The 23,822-nt window shown below is 38.6% G+C and overlaps 1 protein-coding gene across 1 annotated transcript in view; it reads left to right on the forward strand.

The window, feature by feature from the left end:
• ATXN7 (ataxin 7) overlaps window positions 1–21,976 on the forward strand; it is a 61,990-nt gene extending 40,014 nt beyond the window's left edge. Inside the window, exons 4-11 of the mRNA XM_015819395.1 lie at window positions 8,191–8,446; window positions 9,649–9,908; window positions 11,093–11,175; window positions 13,273–13,538; window positions 16,417–16,615; window positions 17,330–17,451; window positions 18,484–19,450; window positions 20,897–21,976. Of these exons, the coding sequence (XP_015674881.1) occupies window positions 8,191–8,446; window positions 9,649–9,908; window positions 11,093–11,175; window positions 13,273–13,538; window positions 16,417–16,615; window positions 17,330–17,451; window positions 18,484–19,450; window positions 20,897–20,914 (2,171 nt within the window). The 3' untranslated portion in view covers window positions 20,915–21,976. The remainder of the gene's footprint in view (window positions 1–8,190; window positions 8,447–9,648; window positions 9,909–11,092; window positions 11,176–13,272; window positions 13,539–16,416; window positions 16,616–17,329; window positions 17,452–18,483; window positions 19,451–20,896) is intronic.
• Window positions 21,977–23,822: the final 1,846 nt, after the last annotated feature.

Below are 23,822 nucleotides of genomic sequence, written 5' to 3' on the forward strand. Positions count from 1 at the left end.
GTGCTAGAAAATATGCTAGGGGACTAAAACTGCTTAAACACGATGCTGTAGAACTGTGAAACTATCCACAAAATTAAAGCAGCTATTACATGAGATACAAAAATTGAAAAAGAAAATGTATCTTCTGCTATAATGTAGAGAAATGCATATTTTTCTGCTGTTATTTCAGAAATCCTTTGAGATACACTGGAAATCCAGTGAAAGGGGCCTATTCATTTCACCTGATTTCTTCCATATGTAAACCCCATTTAATTTAACCCCACATTCATTTAATCTAAATATTCTTAAATATCATTGTCAGATTGTATATTTTTATGTTTCTTGCTCTTGTGCTAATCTTTAGTGTAACTCTAATATGCAGTACGAGCTGCCACATGTTAAAGCCAACTAGGCTTTATCTGGAGAATAGTTGGGAGAATATATATGTTCTTATATATTCTGCTTCTTACGAGGAGGGGCTTATTGATTGCTCTAGTACAGGGGTAGGCAACCTTGGCTCTTTTATGAGGCTCAGGTATTCTGGGAGTTGAAGTCCACGAGTCATAAGAGAGCCAAGGTTGCCTACCCCTGCTCTAGTACAAAAATTAATCCAGGGCTTGCACACTCTGAACTAATAGAAGTACAGAATTGTTGAGGGGCAGCATACACTTTAATAAATAACTAGACAAGTGTGCCCCGTTGGGTCATATATTTCTTGACCTAAATAGAGTTTTGGAATGACCACAAGAGTCAAAAAAATCAGTGGGGTGAAAGTGACTGCCAACTTCTTGTCAGCTTTCCCATTGAATTTCCTTGTGGGAAGCCGGCTGTAAGCATTAGACTTTCTGCCTGCCTGCCTGTCTCAGTAATGGTACTAATGTACTTGAAAAATTCTTTAAAATTCAAGGAGATATTTAGAGATGCAAGTAGCCCATATTAAACCTGTATAGCACAAATACCAGGAGTTGATCACAGGAAATGTTTTTATGATATCTTGAATTATGTCATAAAATGCTTTGCGATAATTTTACAGCATAAAATATTTTTTAAAAAAATTGGCTAAATTTCAGTTTCTCACTTAAAAACAGAAATGTTGGGCTCAGTTGTGGCCATAAGTTGAGGACTACCTGTATTCCCTTGAATTTGTGTGCAGATTTCTGAGCAGCCTGGTATAGTAATGAATTCTATATAAGCTACTGATGAATACTGTGTGCACTCTTCAAAAACATTTGGACTAAATGCTTTGGACTTTGTGTGGGCACATTATCTCTCTGTTATTCATTACAGCACTCATGATTTTTTTCTCTCAAATAAGCCTGTTAAAAATGCCAATGCTTTTAAGGGGTGGACTCATTAAAATTAATGCAGTTCTTGTAGCAACCACAACATGTTTCAGGCTTGAGTAGAGATAAGCTGGAAAAAGATAAGCTTTTTTAATGAATTGCTGAAGGTGCTGTACTTGTATGAGGTCCTAAGCAGTTCTTCCTAATTGTTTTTGAAGTGCACACAGCCCTAGTAATCATTTGTGGCAAAATGATTACAGCTATGACATAGGAGTGCTAGTATGAAGGAACAGTATTCATATAAGATAAGAAGGTACCAATAAGATAACTAGTCTGGTAAAAAGAAATATTAGAATTTACTATCAGAAGATAAAAGTAATTTTATAGGACCATTATGAAGATTTGTTATAAGGGATTATTGTTATTATAAAACATTGTATTAAATAGGTTTGATAATTTAGTGTTGCATGAAATTTTTATTATGCTTTTTATGGCAAGATATTTTAATAATATGTGAACAATTTTAAAGAAACATAAAATTGGAACAGTAAGTAATTATCGTGGTAGATTTATTGAAGAACAGCCTTCTCAAACTCTGGCAGGTTGTTCTAGCAGAGGAATTTACTCACACATTCCCATTTAGATAAAATTAGATTCCACATCCCTGTTTTAATAGTTATCTGCCAGGACCTTTGTGACTCAAATGCACATTACTGTATTAGCAAATGTTACATAAAACTAAAAACGCGAGTCTGTTTGAAGCTCGTAAGCAAACCTATTTTATTAAGCAAAAGTTTGGAAGCAATTGTGCAGCAAATCACATATTTTATCAATGAGAAAACAAAACACAGTTGCTTTCCAGTGCTTAACTTTTTGAGTGCAGTTTTTTGAAAGACATTTTTGGCAGGAAGCCCAGTCCTGAATGGAGTTTGCAGAAGGTTAGTATAGTTCTGTACCTAAGGTGACATGTAGCAAAGAGAATTTACACTTGATATGTTTTTCTGGCGTTTGCTTGTTCTGCCACATGTGGAAGGCTGAATAGCGGTGAAGTTAGACAGCCATTGCAGAGTTAGTTGATCAGAGTAGATAATCTCAAATAAGGGATTAACTGCTGCGAGCAGCCCACATTAGCCATTTTGAAATGTAATTTGGCCAAAGTTCAAAGCAGACGGGAGCTGAGTTTCCTATTAACTCAGACAAAATGCTGATGTTTGCACTGCAGTTATTGGAACATAGTAGGTTTTTTTTGTTTTCATACCATCTAGTAAAAATGTGTGTTTATAAATCTGATGCTAACCATTCTAAGATTAAGGTTTTTGAGTGCTTTAAAATTTTGAATTTATTTTGTTCGTCATATTTGTGATTAAAATGCACTTGTAATCAAAGTTCAGATTTTGCTTTTTTTAAACCTACTTTTGTAGAAGTTTGAAATCTGTGCTTGTATAAAAGCGGAAGTTGTTGTAAAAGAAATAGCAAAAGTTACAAATAAAATTACTTTGCATTTAGTAAATCTTTTTGCCCTGAAATCTGAGTGCTACTTAATCAGTGTATTAATAAACATAAACTTTAGCAGTTAAGATCACATATAACTCTTTTTCAGTTCAATGGACCGATATAAATATACATGAAAATATAGTAAATTCAGGCCTTTTTATTTACAACAGAAACAATACTTTTCTTGCAATGAAATCTCAATTATAATTAGTTGGTTAGGCTGAACATAAGTAATTATATTTTTAAACCTTCATGGCATTGCTACCTGTCTTTAATACAGAATAAATCCAATTGTGTTTTAGTGCTTCAAAGTAAGGCTTACATGCTAAAATTATTGCACATTTATTACAGTGACTTGCTTCCATAATAAAAAAAGATTTCTCCACTCCCTCCCTCCCCAGGTAAGAGTGTAAGATTTAGGTATAAATTTGAAGTTAAAACATACATGCTGTGAGTTTCTAATTCTTGCTGTTAATGTTTACTCTGAATCATTGTTCAATTATACCAGTGACTTAGAAAGTATCATTCGTGAAAGCGATGAGTCATCCCAAGTTGATATCAGAAATATGTAAGTTTTCTGCCAAGAAGGATTCATGTAGTCCTTGACTTCCAACAATTCATTTAGTGACCATTCAGAGTTGCAATGGCACTGAAGTTTTTCACATTTACTACCATTGCAGCATTCACCATGGTTATATGATCAAAGTTGAGACGCTTGGCAACTGACTAATATAGTAGTGGCCAAAATTGTGGAAACCTTTTGGGAAAAGTGTACAGTAGAAATGCCACCTTTGGTTAAGTTTCCACCCATTTTTCTTCTAATTTCTTTATAACTGTAGCCTTGTTCACTTAATAATACTATTTTGCATCGCTTTCTGGGCAACCAGTCAACTCTTTAACCATTACTTTAATTTTATTACGTTTGACAAGCTCACTAAATGAAAGGGGGAAAAAACCCAACCAGCTTGATAGCGATCACATAACACACTGACAAATGTCCTCTCAGCTTCAATACATGACATCAATAACTGAATCCTACTGTGATCTGATTGGCTCATTGTCAAAACAAGATGACACCTGATTGGCTCTCTAAACACTCATGCTCATTGGCTACAATCAGATGAAGGAAAGCTACCTGATATCAACCTAAGCAAGTTGTGCTTCCTTTTTCTGGTTATTTGGCTATAACATTTCATAGAATACAGTACAGGTAATTGAACAAACTCTGTTGCATTACATTCTTCATTAAATTATCTTTCCATTGATATATAATTTTATGGTACTACTCCATGGTGTTATTAGCCATCAAACCTCAAAAATACCCTTTCCCAAAAGGTTTCCACAATTTTGGCCACTACTGTATTTATGACGGTTGTGATCACATTTTGTAACCTTCTGACAAGCAGTCAAATGGGGAAGCCAGATTTACTTAGCAATTTTGTTACTAACGTATCAACTGCAGTGATTCACTTAACAACTGTGGCAAGAAAGGTCATAAAATGGGGCAAAATTACTTAACAAATGTCTCACTTAGCAACAGAAATTTTGGGCTCAATCGTGGTCATAAGTCAAGGACTACCTGTGGTTGCAGAAATAAAATCTAAGCCTATGTTTTGCAGATTGAAATAGGACATTTGATGATACTATGGAGTGGACTAGATTATACTGTTAAAATGGCTTTGTTTATGTGTTGTTTTTTATTAGGATGTTATCCAGTAATAAGTAGAGTTGTGCAGTGATCTGGAAGGAGCAAGAGTGTGCACATAGCTGCCATTAACTCAAATATGGCTTTAAGGGGTTGGCTGATGCTACACGGATGCCTATTTACACTCCAAATAATTTTTTCCTTTCAAATGACTTGATACTGAATGTGTTTTATGTTTATTTGGTTTAATTCATAGCTCCTGAAAAAGGCGCTAAAGCAATATATATTTATCTTTTTGGATTAATCAATAAAATATAATATATATAATATAATATATATTATATATAATATTATATATAATATAATATAATATAATATAATATAATATAATATAATATAATATAATATAATATAATATAATATAATATATAATACAATACAATACAATACAATACAATACAATACAATACAATATAATATATCTACGTCCTCCATTTCTTGTGCCCCTTTCCCATCTTTTCCCTATGTCATTTATGATTCTGGATAGCAGTAGCCATAGAATCAGTGGTCCTCCAATTTGTTTTGGTTTATTGATAAAGCTACCTACAGATGTGCCAATCAAAAGGTTATTTTTCATAAGAATTATTTGCAATGAAAATGTTGGTGTTTAGTAATATCTCAATCAATACTTCTTTTATGTAGAGTCATATATAAGAATGACAAAATACAAAATAATAGTAACTTCCCGGTGAATCGGGCACTATTTTCAACTTTCTTGTATTAGGATTTAGGATTTGCCAAGTATACAGTGGTTAAGAATGTGAAAATTACCAGCATTTTTTTCTGTTTTATATAAAGGATTTGTCATGACTAGCATTAGCATTAGCTACATCAAGTAGTACAGAATTTTTAAGAGCCTCCAATTATATCTTAACAAACCCCATTATTATAAAAGGACATTGTATACCTTAGTTTGTTACCCTTTGTAGAAGGAAAGAATTTAGGAATTAAAGCCCACATATATTGCATAGTTCATACTTTTGTAAATGCAGTAATTATCTTATGGAATGCTTACTTAAGAAGGGAGCTCTTTATAAGTTACAAAAAAAGTTGGAATATCAATGGGTATAGTATACCCCAATCCTGGAATTTATCATATACTATTTCCTTTCTGAGAGATAATGTTACACAGTTTGCAGAAAAGGAGTAAAAAATAGTAAACGGAAGAAATTAGATGGGGGGGAGAATGAATCATAAAACTTAATCCAGTTCATACCAACATCATTTATTAAACCCCCTCCCTATTTTTTTATTCTTGCAAAAATATTCTTGATTTCATGCTCCTTACCATTTTTTCTTCTTATATTTGAAGTCTGTGCACAGTGATCTTACAAGATGATTTAATAGGGATTGACCTTAACTGCCCATCCTAGCTTTGTCAGTCAAGGCTATTTTTGGACACTTTTTGCTAAGTTAATAACCAGTGATAGTTTAATTAAGGCAACTTACTTTAAAAAAAGGATTAGGGGTGACATGATAGCAGTATTCTAGTATTTGGGGGCTGCCACAAAGAAGAGGCAGTCAACTTGTTTTCCAAAGCATGAGAGAAGGCAAAGCAAGAAACGATGGGTGGAAACTAATCAAGAAGAGAAGCAACCTGGAATTAAGGAGAAACTTCCTCACAGTGAAAACAATTAATCAGTGGAACAGCTTGCTTCCAAAAGTTGTAGGTATTTCATCACTGGAGGTTTTTAAGAAAAGATCAGACAGTCACCTATCTGAAATGGTATAGGGTCTTCTGCTCGAGCAGGGGGTTGGACTAGAATACCTCCAAGGTCCCTTTCAACTCTATACTGATTAACTTGAAATATTCTCTACTCATAGAATGGGGTGGGGAATGATAGCCTTTTTATGACTTGTGGACTTCAACTCCCAGAATTCCTGAGCCAAGCATGCTGGCTCAGGAATTCTGGGAGCTGAAGTCCACAAGTCATAAAAAGGTCATCATTCTCAACTTCTATCATAGAAGGAAACTAATACGTTTGGGCCACTATGCCACCTTTGCTTTTGCTACTCTATATAGACTTGGATTGCTAATCTGTAAACTGTCTTGTAAATCAGCATACTGTCACCTATATGCCACCATCTAGGAGTAATGGTATACCAAGTAGATGTTATTCATTTTGGACATTTATAGTCAAATCCCAAAGGACTTAATAAATATTTATATCACTTTTATTAGGAGAAAAATTGGGAACAGTTATTTAGAAAGTAAGATTATAATCAAAAAGCATGGTTTGTTTGTCTAAACTGAAATATCTTTTAATATCTCAGGGTATTAAAACTGTGAAGTTGTGTGAATGAATTTTGTTAGCTGTCAATTTAACAATAGTGGTAGGAATTATGTTTTGTTTCACAGTTAGCCTGATGTTTGGGCTGGATTTGGCATTTTAGACACCTGTCAAGTCCTTCCAAGGACCTCGGATAGGCAGATATTGATGTGTAATGTATTAGAGGTATCACTGCAGGATTTAAGCTGTTCTGAGTAAAGCTGCCTTTTGCAATTGACTGATGGTGAATTTGTCAATACCGATGGCATTCAAGCGGTGCTCCAGTTTTTTTGGGATTGCACCCAAGGCGCCTGTTATTAGTAAGTACTAGTTTTGCTTTCTTTTGCCTCAGTCATTCTATTTCTGTTTGCAGATCTTTGTATTTTGTTATCTTCTCCAATTCTTTCTCTTCTATTCTGCTGACTCTGGGTACTGCCAGGTCCAAACTTTTTTGTCCCTCTTATCAAGAGTTGTAAAGTCTGGGATGTTATGATGCAGGTGCTTGTCTGTCTGAATTCTAAACTCCCAGAGCACTTTGGTTCTTTATTTTCTATTATTTTCTCTATTTTATGGTCCCTCCAGTTCTTGCTTGTAGACAAATGGTATTTCTTGCAGATCTTCCAATGCACCATTGTTGCTACTTTGTCAGGCTGTAGTCAATCTGTGTGTTCTTCTTGTAGCAGCTATCCAGGTGATCCATTGTTTCTTCAGCTTCTTTGCAGAGGTGGCATTTGCTGTCTGTTGCTGTTATTATTATTACGGTTCATCATGCAATCAGCCAGACATGGCATATTAAATACACTTACTGAGTCCTTCCCAACAGCAATAGATAGATATTGTACTCGATTACCCCAAAAGTCAGGGATGATGATAGTTGTCTGCTCATACTTTCAAATAATCTCTTCTTACCCACTATTAATTTCATTATGATAAATATTTGTTAGCAGTATAATTATTGAAGTTATAACCTACTTAGGTACCTTTTCAATACAGTAACCCTATGGTTACAGTTGTAGGCTCGAGTAGTTGCAGACTAAATTTAAAATAATTATCCAGTGTAGAAACTTTCTGATATAAATTAACAGGCGTTTTATACCCAGATGCTCTAATTTGTATAACCTCCCAGTTCATTGTTATAACCAAAATTCACTTTTAAAGTATCCCGTTATGAAAATATTTTAAAGCCAGGATCCCCCACAGAAAGAGGTGGATTACATAGTCTTGATGCAGAAGGCCCTGGCAATAAGGACTCGTGTAATTGGAATGCGTAAAACGAAGCAGACACGACAGCACATTGTAAATATTTAACAGAAGTTGATCCTGGAGACCTCTCTAAGGCGAGGTTTCAACCCAACTACGTTGAAATAGGAAATAATTTGGAGGAAATTATCACAGTGTATTGTGTGATCATTAACGTGTCTTTTTATTTTTTTCCTGTTGTTTTTGTTTTTTGTCCCAGAAAGAAGACACAGCTCCTCCAGCAAGCCACCTCTGACACCTCCTTCCTCTTCAGTATTCTCCTTGTATTCATCTCTGTCTTCAAAAAGTAAAGGTAGCAGCGGAGGAGGGAGCAATCGCTCATCCAGTGGTGGAGGGGCAGGTGCATCGTCCTCATCTAGTTCAAAATTATTGAAATCACCCAAAGACAAGCTGCCAATTGGTGGAAACAATAGGCCAATGCACCTAATACATAGCAAAGGTCTCCATGACAAAATGTGAGTTATTTATTGATTTCTACCTGCCTTTGTTCTGAAAATCGAAAAGCTTAGCACTGAGACAAGTACTCTGTTTCTAACTGTGTTGTGTCAATTTTTAAACACAATATTTTATTTTGATCTTGGGTTATTTTTCAACTATAAACTAGGATTTGGGAGAGATGCCCTTCTATATGACACTTCCTCTCTCTCTCTCTCTCTCTCTCTCTCTCTCTCTTTTTCCCCTGATCAGTAACATTGTAGGGCTGTACACATGCATTAAGAATTAATAGGAACTATTAAACCAAGGCAGACACTGGATTTGCAAGTCATTACTAAATAAAGTAGTGGCTAACCCTAAAATTGGTGCAGACAGAACACAACAGTACAGTTAATGCTGAGACAGAACGGAAAGGAAAAATCACATAGGAGGAGGAAGAAAAAGAGGGATTTGTTCCTCAAATAATAAGTCTGCACCATTGGTCTGTCACCTAGAACATAGTGGCCAAAAAATAAGAAAACTAAGATCAGGTAACAAGTTGTAGATCTGGAAAAAGGTGGAATTGTTTATAAGGTTGAAAATGACATAATTAACCAGAGCTGTGCAGAGATCACACCAGCTTGCTTTTTGACCCAGATCCAGTGCTCCAGAAATAATCTTGTCAATTCGGAGATAGTCTGTCATGATACATTCCCACTTCTAGAAAATGGAATATGAAATGCCAGTGTTCCTGAAAGATTTTTCCATTGTAATGAAAAAGGAAAGCCTCTTCATACACATAACGTGTGTTTCTATCTTCTGTTCGGAGCCTAGCCAATACCATGTGGCAAGGTTTCACTTTACACACAACCCACCCTTTCTCAGACAGTCAATTACCCAGAATTTCTCTAGAGGAAGAAGAAGGATATGGAAGGATATGACCTCGAATAATGTCAGAGTGCTCTGACTTGCCCTGGGTTGCATAGAAAGATAAGCATTAAGAAATTGTGTTATTTATGTGCTCATTTTGAACAGAAAATAGAATCTTTTGAAGCGTCTGTTCCCTGTTTTATTTCTTAAAATCCCTCCATATCCCAGACCCATGTTGTTTCTGCAGTGAAGTCTTGTGTTTAAATCAGAAGGACAGTTAAACTGGGGTGTACTGAGTATTAAATTATGTGTAAGCAAGGATTTACTGTACAACAATTACATATGGCCTTGCTTTATATTTCCTCTTTACTAGCATGACTCCATCTGTCAAAATGGAAAAAATACATCCAAAGTTAGATGGTGCATTACTGAAGCCTGCTGTTGGTCCAACCTGTTCTACTACTGTGAGCTCCTCAATAAAGACTGGCCTTAATCCCTCAATACCAAAGCCACCCTTGCCTTCCCCTGGACAGATAGTGAATGGTAAAAGTCTTCTCTCTGTGCCTCCATATACAGAAAAGAAACAAGACGAGAGTACAAATAATAGGAAATTTTTACACAAAAGACTGTCAGGTAATTCTTATAATGTATGTCAATGTAGAATATTAAACTAAAAAAAAGGCATATGCGTTTTTATAATAAATGTAAAATGTACATGTTTGAAGGTATCCTGAACTCTAGAAATGGTGTAGAAAAGTTAATCATTGCCATCTTTGATTAACCAGAATCCAGAGTGTCACGTGAAGTGATCTGCATGTGTGCTATTCATCTCACCTTTTCTGATAGCTGCTCCTTCCCCTATTGTGAATCCTTCTGATAGCTTTTTTGACACACTTTTGAAAAGAAAAATCAGCCATACATATTCTGTGGTCACACTTAAAGGATCCTAGCCAATAGTATAGCAGGGGTGTCAAGCTGCCAGCCCACGGGCCGGATGCGCCACACCTAAATCACACCCACCCCATTGGCAGCAATGGGAGAAACGTGACGTCACGAGTTTGAAACCTGTGGTATAAAGCATGTAATCATAATAACGATGCAAATATAAAGCATTAATATTGGTAGTTAAGATAAAAAGAAGCACACATGGATTTGAATTTTATAATATAAGCTTTGAGTTGATTTTATGTCTCAAGGGGCTGTTATGTTGAAAATTTCAACAAATTTGTAATCTGTCCATGAATTCTGCAATGCTGTTTAGTCTTCTATATAATAGGGGAACAGTATATATAATAGCAAATAGTACAATTGTGCAGAAAGGCACAGCCTATTTTCAGATATTGTCCTACCGAATGAATCTTCAGTATTTTTGGAATTAGAATGATTTACTCTCATCTTATCAATAACATTTGGTAGATGCACCTGTACAAAGATATATTAACTCATACGTACTCTGTGTAGTACTACAATCATTAAAGACATTCTTACCTGCTTAGCTGAACATAGAATATTTTTGTGGCAACAGTAGCACTGTTGCAATATGATGCAACTTTTACAAATGCTAACTCTCAGTTAATTGCTATTTTTTACTCTTTTTTTCTAAGAAGAGTATCTACTAATTGGGAGTCTTCATGTGAATTTTACCTTCTTAAATTCTGTTACAGATTTAATCAGGTTTTCTAAAAAACCAAAAAATCCAATCTTATTGATAGCTACATGGTAACATATATGAAAGCTGAAAACAATTTGGGGTTTAATTATACATTAGCACAAACCAATATGGTCCAAATTTGACATTTTTACCTTGCCTTTAATAGAGAGAGAATTTGATCCTGATATCTACTGCGGAGTCATTGACACAGAAACCAAGAAACCCTGTACCAGGTCGTTAACATGCAAGGTAAGATGCCCGGATTATACATCCAAAGTAATTTAGTGTATTTGAACAACCTGCAAAAACAACCTGAGAAACTTCAGCATAGGCTGATTGAGTACTTTTAAAAAATTTAACAGCCTTGTGAAAATATATTTGAATTATGCAGATGCATCTATAAGATTGCTTAACATATTGTAAAAAGTTATGGCCAGTGACACAAGATTCAGTTCCTGGCAATCTGTTTTTTTAAAGCTGAAGCCAAACATTAAGCAACAGCAACCAAAAGAACTTACATGTGGCATGTATACATTGAATTCTCATTAAAAGAAATAAATTCGTAAAATAACATGAAACATAGAAAAAATGGTGTTTTCAGTAATGCCAGTGAAAAATACAGGTGAGAATTGGTCTGGGGGTTCATTCATACTTCTCCCATCCATTGCTAGATAAATATTTCATTCTTTATGTTGAATTTTTTACTTTTCTTAGTTTGAATTTGTAAGTAAAACTAGGTATTCCACATGTACTACCTCATAATTATTATGTGTGCTAAAAGTAATTCTTAAATCATAACACCCATTAATTATATGGGCAACTGTTCAATCGTCAACAGTGGAAACAATTTAAATAGTTTAGAACAGTGTTTCTCAACCTTGGCAAATTTAAGACAGATGGATTTCAATTCCCAGAATTCCCTAGCCAGTCACAAATAATATCCGTTTCTTACACAGTATTAATTATGTTTAACACATACCATTAGAGAGCCAATTTGATGTAGTGGGTTAAATCAGCAGGTTAGAAACCTGGAGACTGAGAGTTCTAGTCCTGCCTTAGGCTCAAAGCCAGCTAGGTGACCTTCAGCCTGTCCCTCTCTTAGACCTGGGAAGGAAGCAATGCCAAACTATTTCTGATGAGAAAACTGCAGGGACTTGTCCATGCAGTTGCCAGGCATTAACACTGACTCAAAGGCACAACAAAGAAAAAAATGCATGCCATTACAATATTTCTGCTTGATCAGGCTCTAAATTTAGAGATTGTGTAGTCACTGCAGATATATGGGGACATGAGCAAATGTGAGCTCTTTGAACACTTTTATACTGTATATAACTGCCACATGTAATGAATTTGATTTATCATGAGGTAAGAAACACAGTATGATTATAGTTTATTAATTTAATGCTATTTTTAAATGCCATAATATGTTCATAAGAAAGTCAGGCAAGACAGACTTAGATCTATTACAGCAGGTCAGAGGACTGCTACATAAAATAGATATTTCCCTCTCTTTTTATTCCATAACCTTTTTTTTCCTTTAGCACTCACCTCAAACTCAAGGTTAATCTAGAAGACTTTGTAAAAATTACATGATGTATACATGCTTGGTCCTGAGTGGTACTATAAAATAATTAAGGTTTTTTGCTTAGTCAGAGCTAATGTGAAGTAGTGATTAAGGCATTGAACTACAACAGGAGGATCCAAATTCAAGTCCACTCAGTTTTAAAAATACACTGACTTTGGGCCAATCATTATCTTGCAATATTGCTACAGTGGGGACAAATGCAAGACATTCCTTAGGATTCCCCGATATCCCGTGGGCTTTATTTTCCTAAAGGCACATAAAATCCATCCATTTGAGAGAGCCAGTTTGGCCTAGTGCAGGGGTCTGCAACCTTGACAACTTTAAGACTTGTGGACTTCAGCTCCCAGAATTCCTCAGCCAGCTATGCATAGCTGACTGAGGAATTCTGGGAGCTGAAGTCCACAAGTCTTAAAGTTGTCAAGGTTGCAGACCCCTGGCCTAGTGGTTAAGGCACCAGGTTAGAAACCAGGAGACCATGAATTCTAGTCCTACCTTAGCTATAAAAGCTGGCTGAGGGACTTTGAGGCAGTCACTCTCTCTCAGCCCAGTTCACCTCACAGGGTTGTTGTTGCAGGATAAGGAGGAGGAAGGTGTGTTGGATATGTGGGATACAAATAAATAAGTAAATTGTGGGCCTTTGGTGCTTTATTAGTGGATTGCTGAAGAATCTAATCCTTTTTGCACATTCAAATCTCTTGTGTGTGCATACTTTCTAGGATCCTTTTACAGCCTGAACTAATTTAATATTTTGTACTTTGTAGACACATTCCCTAACTCAGCGAAGAGCTGTACAGGGTCGGAGGAAACGATTTGATTTATTACTAGCTGAGCACAAAAGCAAAACCAGGGAAAAAGAACTACTCCGCCATTTGGATCATCATCAGCAGATGCCCCTTCTCAGGGAACCACATCCCTCACCTTCAAGAACTTCCCAGGAGCTGCACCAAAATTCTCATGGAGTTATTCCTACAGAATCAAAGCCTTTAGTACCTAATAAACCCAAACCTCACACCCCCAGTCTTCCAAGGTAAGTGGCCTGAACATGTCTGTGATGAGTGTTTTGTGATCTCCCAAAAAAAATATCATCACAGTGGTGTGTTGATGACACCTCGTGAAGATGGGTGTCTTTTCCTGAACAAATTCAGAAATTAGTGATGTGCTGAATTATTTTCATCCAAATTGTTTACCACTTTTACCATCACTTCTCTTTACTACATGCTTTTATGTGGCGCTTGCCCAAACATTTGGCATTAGCTCCACTTCTGAAATTAGCACAATAATAAATTAACAAAGATAAATGATAATATGTTTTCAGTGGTACAGGCCAATCAACTGTAAGCAAGGGCTGCATACCCCATCCAGAGCTTCTGAAAGAAAGATGAAAAAATATAGTGAGGGATGTAAAAACAAAAACATTTCTCTGATCTTCCTGGTTCTTTCTTTTTGCTGTGCCTGTAATAATTGATCCTTTTAATTTGTCTATGATACGGAGAAGTAATTTCACAGTTGGCTTGAATATGCTTGTGAGAAGGGAGGATGGAAATAGACTCCCATTACTTTTACTCCATAAAGAATTGGCTCTGTGTAAAAATAAATTACTGGAAAAACCGTTGAGCCACAATAACTACCCCTGACCTTTATTGTTCAGAGGAAGTTGTTATTCTGCCATGATTTTTCATCACTGCTATTTTATTCTTACTATGCTATTAGTAGTCAGTCTCAAAGTGACTGTAATGGCCAACACTGTCACATTAAGTTCATGACCAAGACCATAGTCTAGGAATCCTAGAATTTTACAGTTGGAAAGGACCACAAGGATCATCTAGTTCAACCCTTTGGATAATTAATTAAAGCATCCCTGAATGATAGCTCTTATCCTCCCTAAAACCCCCAGAGATTAATGGAAAAACCCATAGGTAGACTGCTTTATTGTTGCTCAGATCTTACCATTAGCCTTACCAGATCTACATTGTCTTAAAGACAGTTTTAAAAAAAAACTCCTCTGACAACTGCCTGGACAATTCCCTGCAGCTTGGCATGATTTTAGAAGTAGCTTGTCTTTGTCTGCTTTGCAGAGTTGAGAAAGAATGATTGGTCCAAGGTCACTCAGCTGATTACCTCCGAGACCGCCTTCTGCCACAGATTGCCTCCCACCGGCCGATACGCTCCCACAGAGAGGGCCTCCTCAGGGTGCCGTCAGCCAGACAGTGTCGGCTGGCGACCCCCAGGGGGAGAGCCTTCTCTGTCGGAGCACCCACCCTCTGGAACGAGCTGCCCCCAGAGATCCGGGTGATCCCGGATCTCCCCTCNCAGCAGGCAGGACTGGCCTAGGGGTATTTTAAAGGGGTTTTAAATTAAATTTTTAGTAGAAGCGGCCAAATTTGAATAGTTATTTTTAATCTTTTTTAAATTTTGTATTGTACTGTACCATTGTTTTAAACTGGCTGTAAGCCGCCCTGAGTCCTCCGGGAGAAGGGCGGGGTATAAATTTAATAAAATCAAATCAAAAATCAAAATCAAATTTATTCCTAAGGCAGGACTAGAACTTACTTTCCCAGTTCCTAGCCTGGTTCCATTACACCAAACTGATTCTCAGTAGGCAATTTTCCAAAGCACTAGAAGGCAAGACAAGAAACAATAGGTGGAAACTAATCTAGGAGAGAAGAACCTAGAGCTAAGGAGAAATGTCCTAATAGTGAGAACAATTAACCAGTAGAAGAGCTTGCCTTCAGAAGTTGTGGGTGCTCCATCACTGGAGGCTTTTAAGACAAGTCTGGACAGACGCTTGTCTGGAATGCTATAAGGCAGGGCTTTTCAACCAGTGGTACGGGTACCACCTGTGGTACATTAGCACCTGGCAGGTGGTACGCGACCATCCTAGAAAAGTGGGGGAGGGGAATGAGCTGAACCGGTGGCAGCACCGCACAAGCCTGAGCGAGAGATGGCTGGAACTGCAGGGCTGCCAGGGCTCAGCGGAAGCGCCAGGATCAGTGCCAGGCTCCAGCTGGAGCTTGGCGCTGATCCTGGTGCTTCTGCTGAGTCCTGAAGAAGCACCAATCAGCTGGAAAGCAGCACTGATTCTGGTGCTTCTGCTGAGCCCAGAAGAAATGCCGATCAGCTGGAATGTTGCAGCATCTCCAGGGTCTTGTGATTTACATTCAGATGCTTGGCAACTGATTCATATTTATGACAGTCACAGTGTCCCAGGATCATGTGAAGTGACCAAAACCTGCTGCAACCACCCAGCAGACGGGGGGGAATAAAAACCAAACACCCCCCCCACCCCACCCCTGCTGCCAATCCTCAGCAGAAATGCTCACAACAATGAAAACCTCGGACAGGAGGAAGAGCACGGCTGGGCGGGCAGGCAGGTGTCTTGCTCGGCTGTGGCTTGGGGGGCACTTTTTTCAGTGCCATTGTAACTTCGAACAGTCACTAAGCGAACTGTTGTAAGTCGAGGACTATCTGTACTTTATTACTTTTTTTCCTTTTTTTTTTATCATCAAGTTTTTGACACCTTGCTGGTGGTACTCGGATGTTGCCATATCCTAAAAGTGGTACAATGGGTGAAAAGGTTGAAAAGCCCTGCTATAAGGTCTCCTGCTTGAGCAGGAGGTTGGACTAGAAGACCCTCCAGGGTCTTTTCCAACTCTGTTATTCTATTAATGCCTTTATCTCTTTTTTCCCCTGACACTTACATTGGATTAGTGAATCATTTCAGTGGGCCCTTATACTTCATTTTCTATTACTGAAAATTCAGTGTGACAATTATTCTATGTAAAGGTTTACAAAGGAGATAAAATATTTGATATGATGGAATCTGTGGCACCTAATACTGATGTTAATGCAAGCTTGCAAATCATTTTCTAATATTACCTTTATTCAATGATTCCTCTTGCATGAAGGCCTCCAGGCTGTCCTGGCCAGCACAGTGGGAATGCCCCTAGTGAGTCTCCATCACTCCATGAATCTCCACATGCTCCCTTGCCTGCAGCTGAGCCAACATCTCGGTTATCCAGTGATGAGGGAGAATGTGATGAAAAAGAAGAGCCTGTTGAAAAACTGGATTGTCTTTACTCGGATCATCATCCTCAAGCAGCTGCTGTATGTTTCAGTCAATTCTTTCCTGTGTTGTGTTTAAAAGCTGTATATTAGCAGCTGCTTTAGTTGCCTTGTTAGAGAAGATGGAAATGCATGTAAGGATTTGCTGCAGATGACAGATACTGGAGTTGGTCATGATTGGTGTAATACAGATTAGATTATTCTGGGGTTTAATAAATTGTTATGATAGCTGAATAGAAGAAGCTCTTCATTGGAGATCTAGTATTCTAGAGCAGTGTTTCTCAATCTTGGCCATTTAAAGATGTGTGTGGACTTCAAGTCTCAGAATTCCTCAGCCAGCAATGCTATCTGGGGAATTCTGGGAGTTGAAGTCCACACATCCTCAAGTGGCCAAAGTTGGGAAAGAAGACTTAAATAAGAAATCCTATGAGGTGTGAGTTGAAATGGCCTATATCTAAGATCCCTTAGGTCAGGGGTTCTCAACCTTGGCAATTTTAAGACTTGTGGACTTCAATTCCCAGAATTCCTCAGCCAGCTGGCTGAGGAATTCTGGGAGTTGAAGTCCACAAGTCTTAAAGTTGCCAAGGTTGAGAACCCCTGCCTTAGGTGGATGTTTCTTGTAACTTAATTGCAGAAATTAAGGCTTTTATGTGCCATTTTGACGTGACTTTATTTGCTAAAACATTGTCTGTTGGTTAAATACATCTTGCAGTTAGTAAAATTAAAATGATATTCTTGTTCTCCTTGCCTTCCCAGTTTTGCACATTTGGTAGTCGACAAATCGGAAGAGGTTACTACGTGTTTGATAAGCGGTGGAACCATATCCGATGTGCACTTAATGTCATGGTGGACAAGCATCTTAATTCACAGATGTGGAAGTGAGTTGACATTGAAGTGTCTCTAATGTATTTCACTGTTAATGGGTTTTTTTTATTTGCATGTAAAGACCAAAGAAGTGAAAAAGTTCTCTCAACCTTATTAGCAATTTCTAAATAAGTAGCAATTATTTTTCTGGAACTGGGATGAATATTACGATAATTTTAAGAACATCAAGTGTTAAATGTGTAGAATATTGGATGGGAAACAGCAAGAATTTTTTTTAAAAATATTGCTACAGACTTTGATCATTTCTTGGAAATGAAACCGGTTTTGGAGGGGAGAGAGAAAAGACTATGGAGACAAAACAATCGAGTCCTCTTTGATTAAAATTCTGTTTAGATATTTTTTTATTGCAACATAAAAGTTATCTTACTCATCTTTACAGATACTGGGCAGCAAGAAGCATACTGTAGTATTTGTCAGATGATGGATCTAACACAGAGGTCCCCAACCTTTTGGGCACCAGGGACCGGTTCCGTGGAGAAAAAATTTTCTGCGGACCGGAAGGGGTGTGGTTTCATATACTGCTTGCATCCCGCGGATGGGGCTTCACTTGTTTGCGCGGCCTGGTTTCTGGCATGCCATGGCCCGATGCCGGTCCACGGACCAGGGGTTGGGGACCCCTGATCTAACATGTAGCCCCCTAACATAGAAATTCTACAGCCCAAGGGCCTAGAATTATTTCTTTCCCTCCTCTTTTTATTTACACATGTATACCCTTTTCCTATAGCAGCTCTTTTCCAGTGTCCACCATGCTTAAAAGAAGAAAAAAAATTGAACCTTTCTTTATTCAAAATTCAGCACTTGTTTTTTTAAAGCAAGGATCTGTCCTGAGAAGGACAAACCTCAATGAATTTAGGTTTAAAGCGTTTTTCCAGAGTTCTATTTTACACCCACATGTGCCTGCAGAAGGAACTTGGGTTATGCAAGTGTCTTCACTGTATCTTCTGAGTCACGTTCAGCTGACCTTTGAAAACAGGAAAAAATAATACAGTCTTTGAAGCATATCCTTTGATTTTTCTGCTTTCCAGGAAGATTCCTCCCGCGACAAGCAACTCAGCATCCATCCGCGCTCCCCACCGGACAAGTGCCATGGCTGCGTCGCAGTACGGTGTCAGCACGACAAGTTCCACGTTACCCACAACCGCTGTGTCCCCTCCAGTGCTTGTGTCTCCCTCTTGTTTATCTCTTAGTGGCAAATCAGTACCATCCCATGGGACTACGCTCAATGCCAACCCTGCTAGTTTTGGTGCAGCAGAACCTGCCTGCAGTATGCAATCAAGACAAGGGTCTACATCCCTTTCAACACCTCCAGTGCTTTCCTCAATACCTTCACCTCTGTCCAGCAAACCTCAGAAATTTAAATCCAGCAAGTCTTTTAAGCCTAAGGAAATTTCTGCTAGTAGCGCCAACTGTAACAGTAACAGTAGCAGTAGCAACAGCGGTAGCGGCAGCTCAGGAAAGAAGCGCAAAAACAGTTCCGTGCTGCCGGCAGCTTCTTCTCATTCCACAGAGTCCTTTAGGAAAAACTGCGTCGTTAACTCTGGAAACTCGGGGGCTTCTTTCCACTCGCCTGTGATGTCTTCATCCCACAGTGTTGGCCTCAACTGTATGACTAGTAAAGCGAACTCGCTTAGCCTCAAACATGACCAATCAGGGAGGGGGCCTCCGACCGGGAGCCCTGCAGAATCGATAAAACGGATGAGCGTGATGGTGAACAGTGGCGATTCTACCCTCTCGCTGGGACCGTTCATTCACCAGTCTAGCGAACTGACGGTAAACTCGCACGGCGGGTTTTCACATTCACACCCTTCCCTAGATAAACTCATAGGAAAAAAAAGAAAGTGTGCGCCTGGTTCAAGTAGCCTAAGCAGCAGCAGCAGCAGCAGCAAAGCAAGCAAGATTGCCAAATTGCCACCAGTGAACAACATTCACACAAAACACACTGGTGCAATCCCAGGGACACAAGGATTGATGAACAATTCTATTCTTCATCAGGTATGAAATCTTAACTTGGGTCAGACTTAATTGCAGATCGTGGTGCCATTCTAAACGTTGCTTATATTTGAAAGCAGGAAGTGTAATGGCAGGGGGTTGGACTAGAACAGTGATGGCGAACCTTTTAGAGACCGAGTGCCCCAAAACTGGCCCCGCTCCACCCCTCCTGCCCCGCCCCCGCTCTGCCCTCCATCCCCCGCCCCGCCTGCCCATAGGACCACTCACCGCCTCCAGGACCCGCCGCAGATCGCCCAGGCAGCCCAGCAGTGCTATGGCGGCCACACCCTTTGCCCACGCCCTGCAGCATCAACTTCATGATGGGGTGTGAGGGCAGAGTCTTGTCTACGCTGCCTGGCTGCCATGTCCTTGGCTGCGCTGCTCCATGTGGGCCACGCTCGAGGGCGACTCTCCTTCAGGGGGGCTGCTGGAGAGGGGGTCGCGGGGGGAGGCAAGGCTGGGGCAATGGCACGTGTGCCCACAGAGAGGGCTCCGAGTGCCGCCTCTGGCACCCGTGCCATAGGTTCGCCACCACTGGACTAGAAGACCTCCAAGGTCCCTTCCAACTCTGTTACTCTGTTAAAGACTTGTTCTAAAATTAAATTTTAGATATCTTCGCCGTGTTCTTTAGCTTAAGTTGGATGTAATTTATTCCGTATTTTCAGATTTGTTGAATCTTCCAAGTGCAGCATAAGATGTCTTGAGAAGAGAAATGACATAATTTGCTGGGGCCCCTTTTTTATGTTTGGCTTTTCTTTCACCAACTATAGAAAGGGAAAGATTCATGTGCATTTCTGGATTTTTCCTTCTCATGGCCATCAGTGGATTCTATGTCTGAGAAACTCCTGAAAAATTAAAGAAAATCACTGTGATAACTATTATTATATTAATCCCATGAACATTATAACTCCATAGATCAGTAATTTCTGAACCGGAACCAACTCTGCAACCAGAATGACTATGGCCTGGTAATGGGGGGAGGGGGGGAAACTTTCGTTGATATGAAAAGTGACAGTAGCAAACCATAATAAATTAAGAGAAGGAGATTAGAGGAATATATTGAATTATGTTTTTTAAAAGTCTTCATGCTGTTGATCAGCAAACCTATTACTATTTTACAAAAAACCTTTCTGTTATTTTTGACCCTTTTGATAGATGGTTGTATTATCTTTGGGTTTACAAGAAAGGATCGAGTAAATGCTTTCTGGACTTAATAAGTAGTATCTGTACTTACCTTTTTACAAATAGTCCTATATAAAAGCATTTCATGATGATCAGTTGGAAATAAGCAAAACAAAGCTTGTTCTTCCACATTTTTGACTGTTACCTTCATTCCAAGATTCTGCCAAAGTATGATCCTTGTATCCCAAATTGTGTAACCAGGTATGGTCTGAGACATTATATTTATCTTTTGTTTTTCTTTCTCTCCATCTCCCATTTGTGTAAAAGCCAAAGGCACGTCCCTAGCAGTTGACAGTACCATGACAGAACTGGATTATTTTCACTACAAGCAGAAAAAAAAAACTCTCCATCTGGAAATTCTGGACTCCCTGATGCCTTTTGAGTTCTCCCAGCTTCCCACAGTTCTCAGGTGTGGAAATCTACTAGTCTGTCACACAATCAAGGAGATTCCCTGAAGCCATGTCTGTAGCAACAGAGATTGGAAATGGACACTGGGTTGCCGTTCAGCCACAGGATTATTCCTATCAGTGTTACCAGTGGTCTGGACTGCTTGCTACACATCCCTGTGAGGTTTTTATTTACAGGAATACATCATTTTTGCCACTAATTTAAACAAGATTGGTTGGGCAAAGCAGTGTTTGGGAAAGGATATTACTATGGACTTGTGTTTTCTTTTCTTTTACCGATAGTGTCATAAGCCTAATTAACCGCTCTTTTGGCACTGTCCTAGCGAAAACCCTTCCAGAAGGGGGCACAAATGTGTTAGGCACAATAAAACAGACAGAAAAGCCCTCCAGAAGGGGAATATGGCTTTAGTGTTTTATAGCAATGTTCCTTGATTGGAATACAAAAAAAATAAAATAAAAAATAGCACAATTTAGAAATGAAAGTCTACATTTTGCCCAGCCTTTTATAAGTAATTTGGGATAAGAAGCTGACAGGAGTTCTTTAAAACAACACACAAGTTTGGGGTCATCACTCAAAAACTACAAAGCATATTTAAATTGTGAAACCACATGGTACAGAACAATTTTTAATGGGAGTTGTCCACCAAGCATAGCTGCCTCATCTCCTTCCTTCCTTCCTTCCAGTGGAGGCTGTGTAGGGCTTTCTGTACGTGACCCACTGAAATGAATGAAGGTTGCTCAGTGGCGTTCTTTGGAGGAGGATGGCACCTGCTTGATTCTGAAATAAAATTGCTTTGATTCTGATACACAGAGCGATGCAAAACTCTTGAATCCAAAATGGTGAATGACCTCTAAAACTTATTCCCAAAGAATATATTCTTGACCTATACTGTATGCCATACGCCTTTGTTGTTTTGGGGAGATGTGGGTGGGGAAGGATGAAAAAAATGAAACCAAAAAGAAAAAAAAATCCTTAAAAAAAACCTAAATTGCAATCATCTGTAACACTAAATTTTCTGTGCTATTTTTCTTGAAAGATTTTTTTCCAGTGAGTTGATAACTTTGTTCACACAACCAATTCACCTTTTTCTGAAGTCCACTTTCAGATTTTTCTGATGGCTGCATTAAGTGCCAGTTCAGGTTCTGAGCTCAGTATTAAATTTACCCCTTGCATTACCAGTTTATAACGGGGCGTGGGGAGGGGTATTGTGTCATTCAGTCTCCACTGGTATCTTTTTCTTTTAAGCAAAAAAGGATTTCTTTTGGAAAGTTGGAAGGGCTTTTTAACGCTACTATGTGATTGTAAGAGTAGTGAACCTTGAAAAACAAGCTAGAATTTTATGCATTTTGTTTGAAAGGGAGAGGAAACGATCAATCCAAACCATAGGACATAATCCATGGGGAATTTTCCTTCTGCAGTTCTATTAAAAAAAATGCACTTCCTGTCCTTTTGTAATAGTGTGTGTTTTGGAATATAGATTCAGACAGTCATTTCCTCCCCGGTGAGAGTTTACTTTTGCAATCATTCAGCGAGCCCAGATTTTCAGCATTGTTGCATTTTCACAGCTTCTCGGAAATGCACCTGCAAATCTGTTGCACTTGTGGACTCACACCCAACCTTTCAGATTATTCAGTTCCATCTCATGCCTGTCACATAGTCAAAAAAGTCAACACTTGCTGAGGGAGGAAACAGATCGTCTGAATCTTCCCACAACAGGGCTTGTGAAGATGTTCTCAATGAAATACGCCTGTAGACTTCTGCCTTAAATGGGCACCAGATTTTGCTGAGATTAGACAATCTGAGCCTATCTAATTCACACAGCCCAGCCTCTCTCCCTACTACGGTGGTGCATTGCACATCAGGGATTCTAAAGCCACCACAAGCAGTAGATGCTTGGGGTCTCTCTTTTTTTTGTTGTTGTTGTCCTCGGTTGATTTTTACCTGTTGAGATTTTCAAATCAACATGAAATTTGTTAGTGAATTATTTAAAAAAAAAAACACAGTGAAGAAACAAGACTCTATGCAGACAACTCTAAAGCCTTGAATTCACAAAAGATCATGTTGGGGTTTTTTTGTTTTTTTTTAAAGTAACGGAATAATATTATGGACACTGATGATTATGCAAATATTAAAAGTGACTGCATTCTGGAGAAAGGGGAATTTTAAAGAACCCTTCCGTAGATAGAGAATATTGTAAAATGCTAAGACCTCTTAATTGGCTTATTTGGAAAGTGGGAAGGAACAACCAAAGTAATGTATCTGCCTGGCAGAGAAAGTAGACATAGGTTCCATCCCATGTGTTAGGTATTTTCAATCACAAGTGCAATTTGGTTTTTTACCTTTGAAGGCTGACCTTTTCCATGAGTTAAATCTTAGTGGCTTTAAGTACTCAAAAATATACTTCTTTTTTAAATATTCTGTTACTCTGAGCATATCGAAGCAAGTCCCAAACTCCTTAAAACATGCAGATCTCTGTGGAAAGTTCAACAGTGTTTAATTTAAATAGGTTGCACAGATATGGACCCAATTCCCACTGTGAATGCCTGCGCTGCAAGCTGCCTTGAAAGCACTGGGAACTTCACACAAACACAGCCATGTTGTTGCACAGAGCTCGACCAGTGCATTCGGTAGGGTTTGCATAAAAGGCATTCTAAGGTGGAATTACGTCTTGCATCTGGCTCTTACGGCATATAGTTTTATAATTTGCTATGAATAGAAGCAGATGTTAATTTATGCCTGCCCCCAAAGTATAGACTTGCTTAACTATTAGGCAAACAATATTCCA

The sequence above is a fragment of the Protobothrops mucrosquamatus genome, unplaced genomic scaffold (genome assembly GCF_001527695.2).
Source record: "Protobothrops mucrosquamatus isolate PMUCROS unplaced genomic scaffold, P.Mucros_1.0 scaffold914, whole genome shotgun sequence".
NCBI classification, from domain to species: Eukaryota; Metazoa; Chordata; class Lepidosauria; order Squamata; family Viperidae; genus Protobothrops; species Protobothrops mucrosquamatus.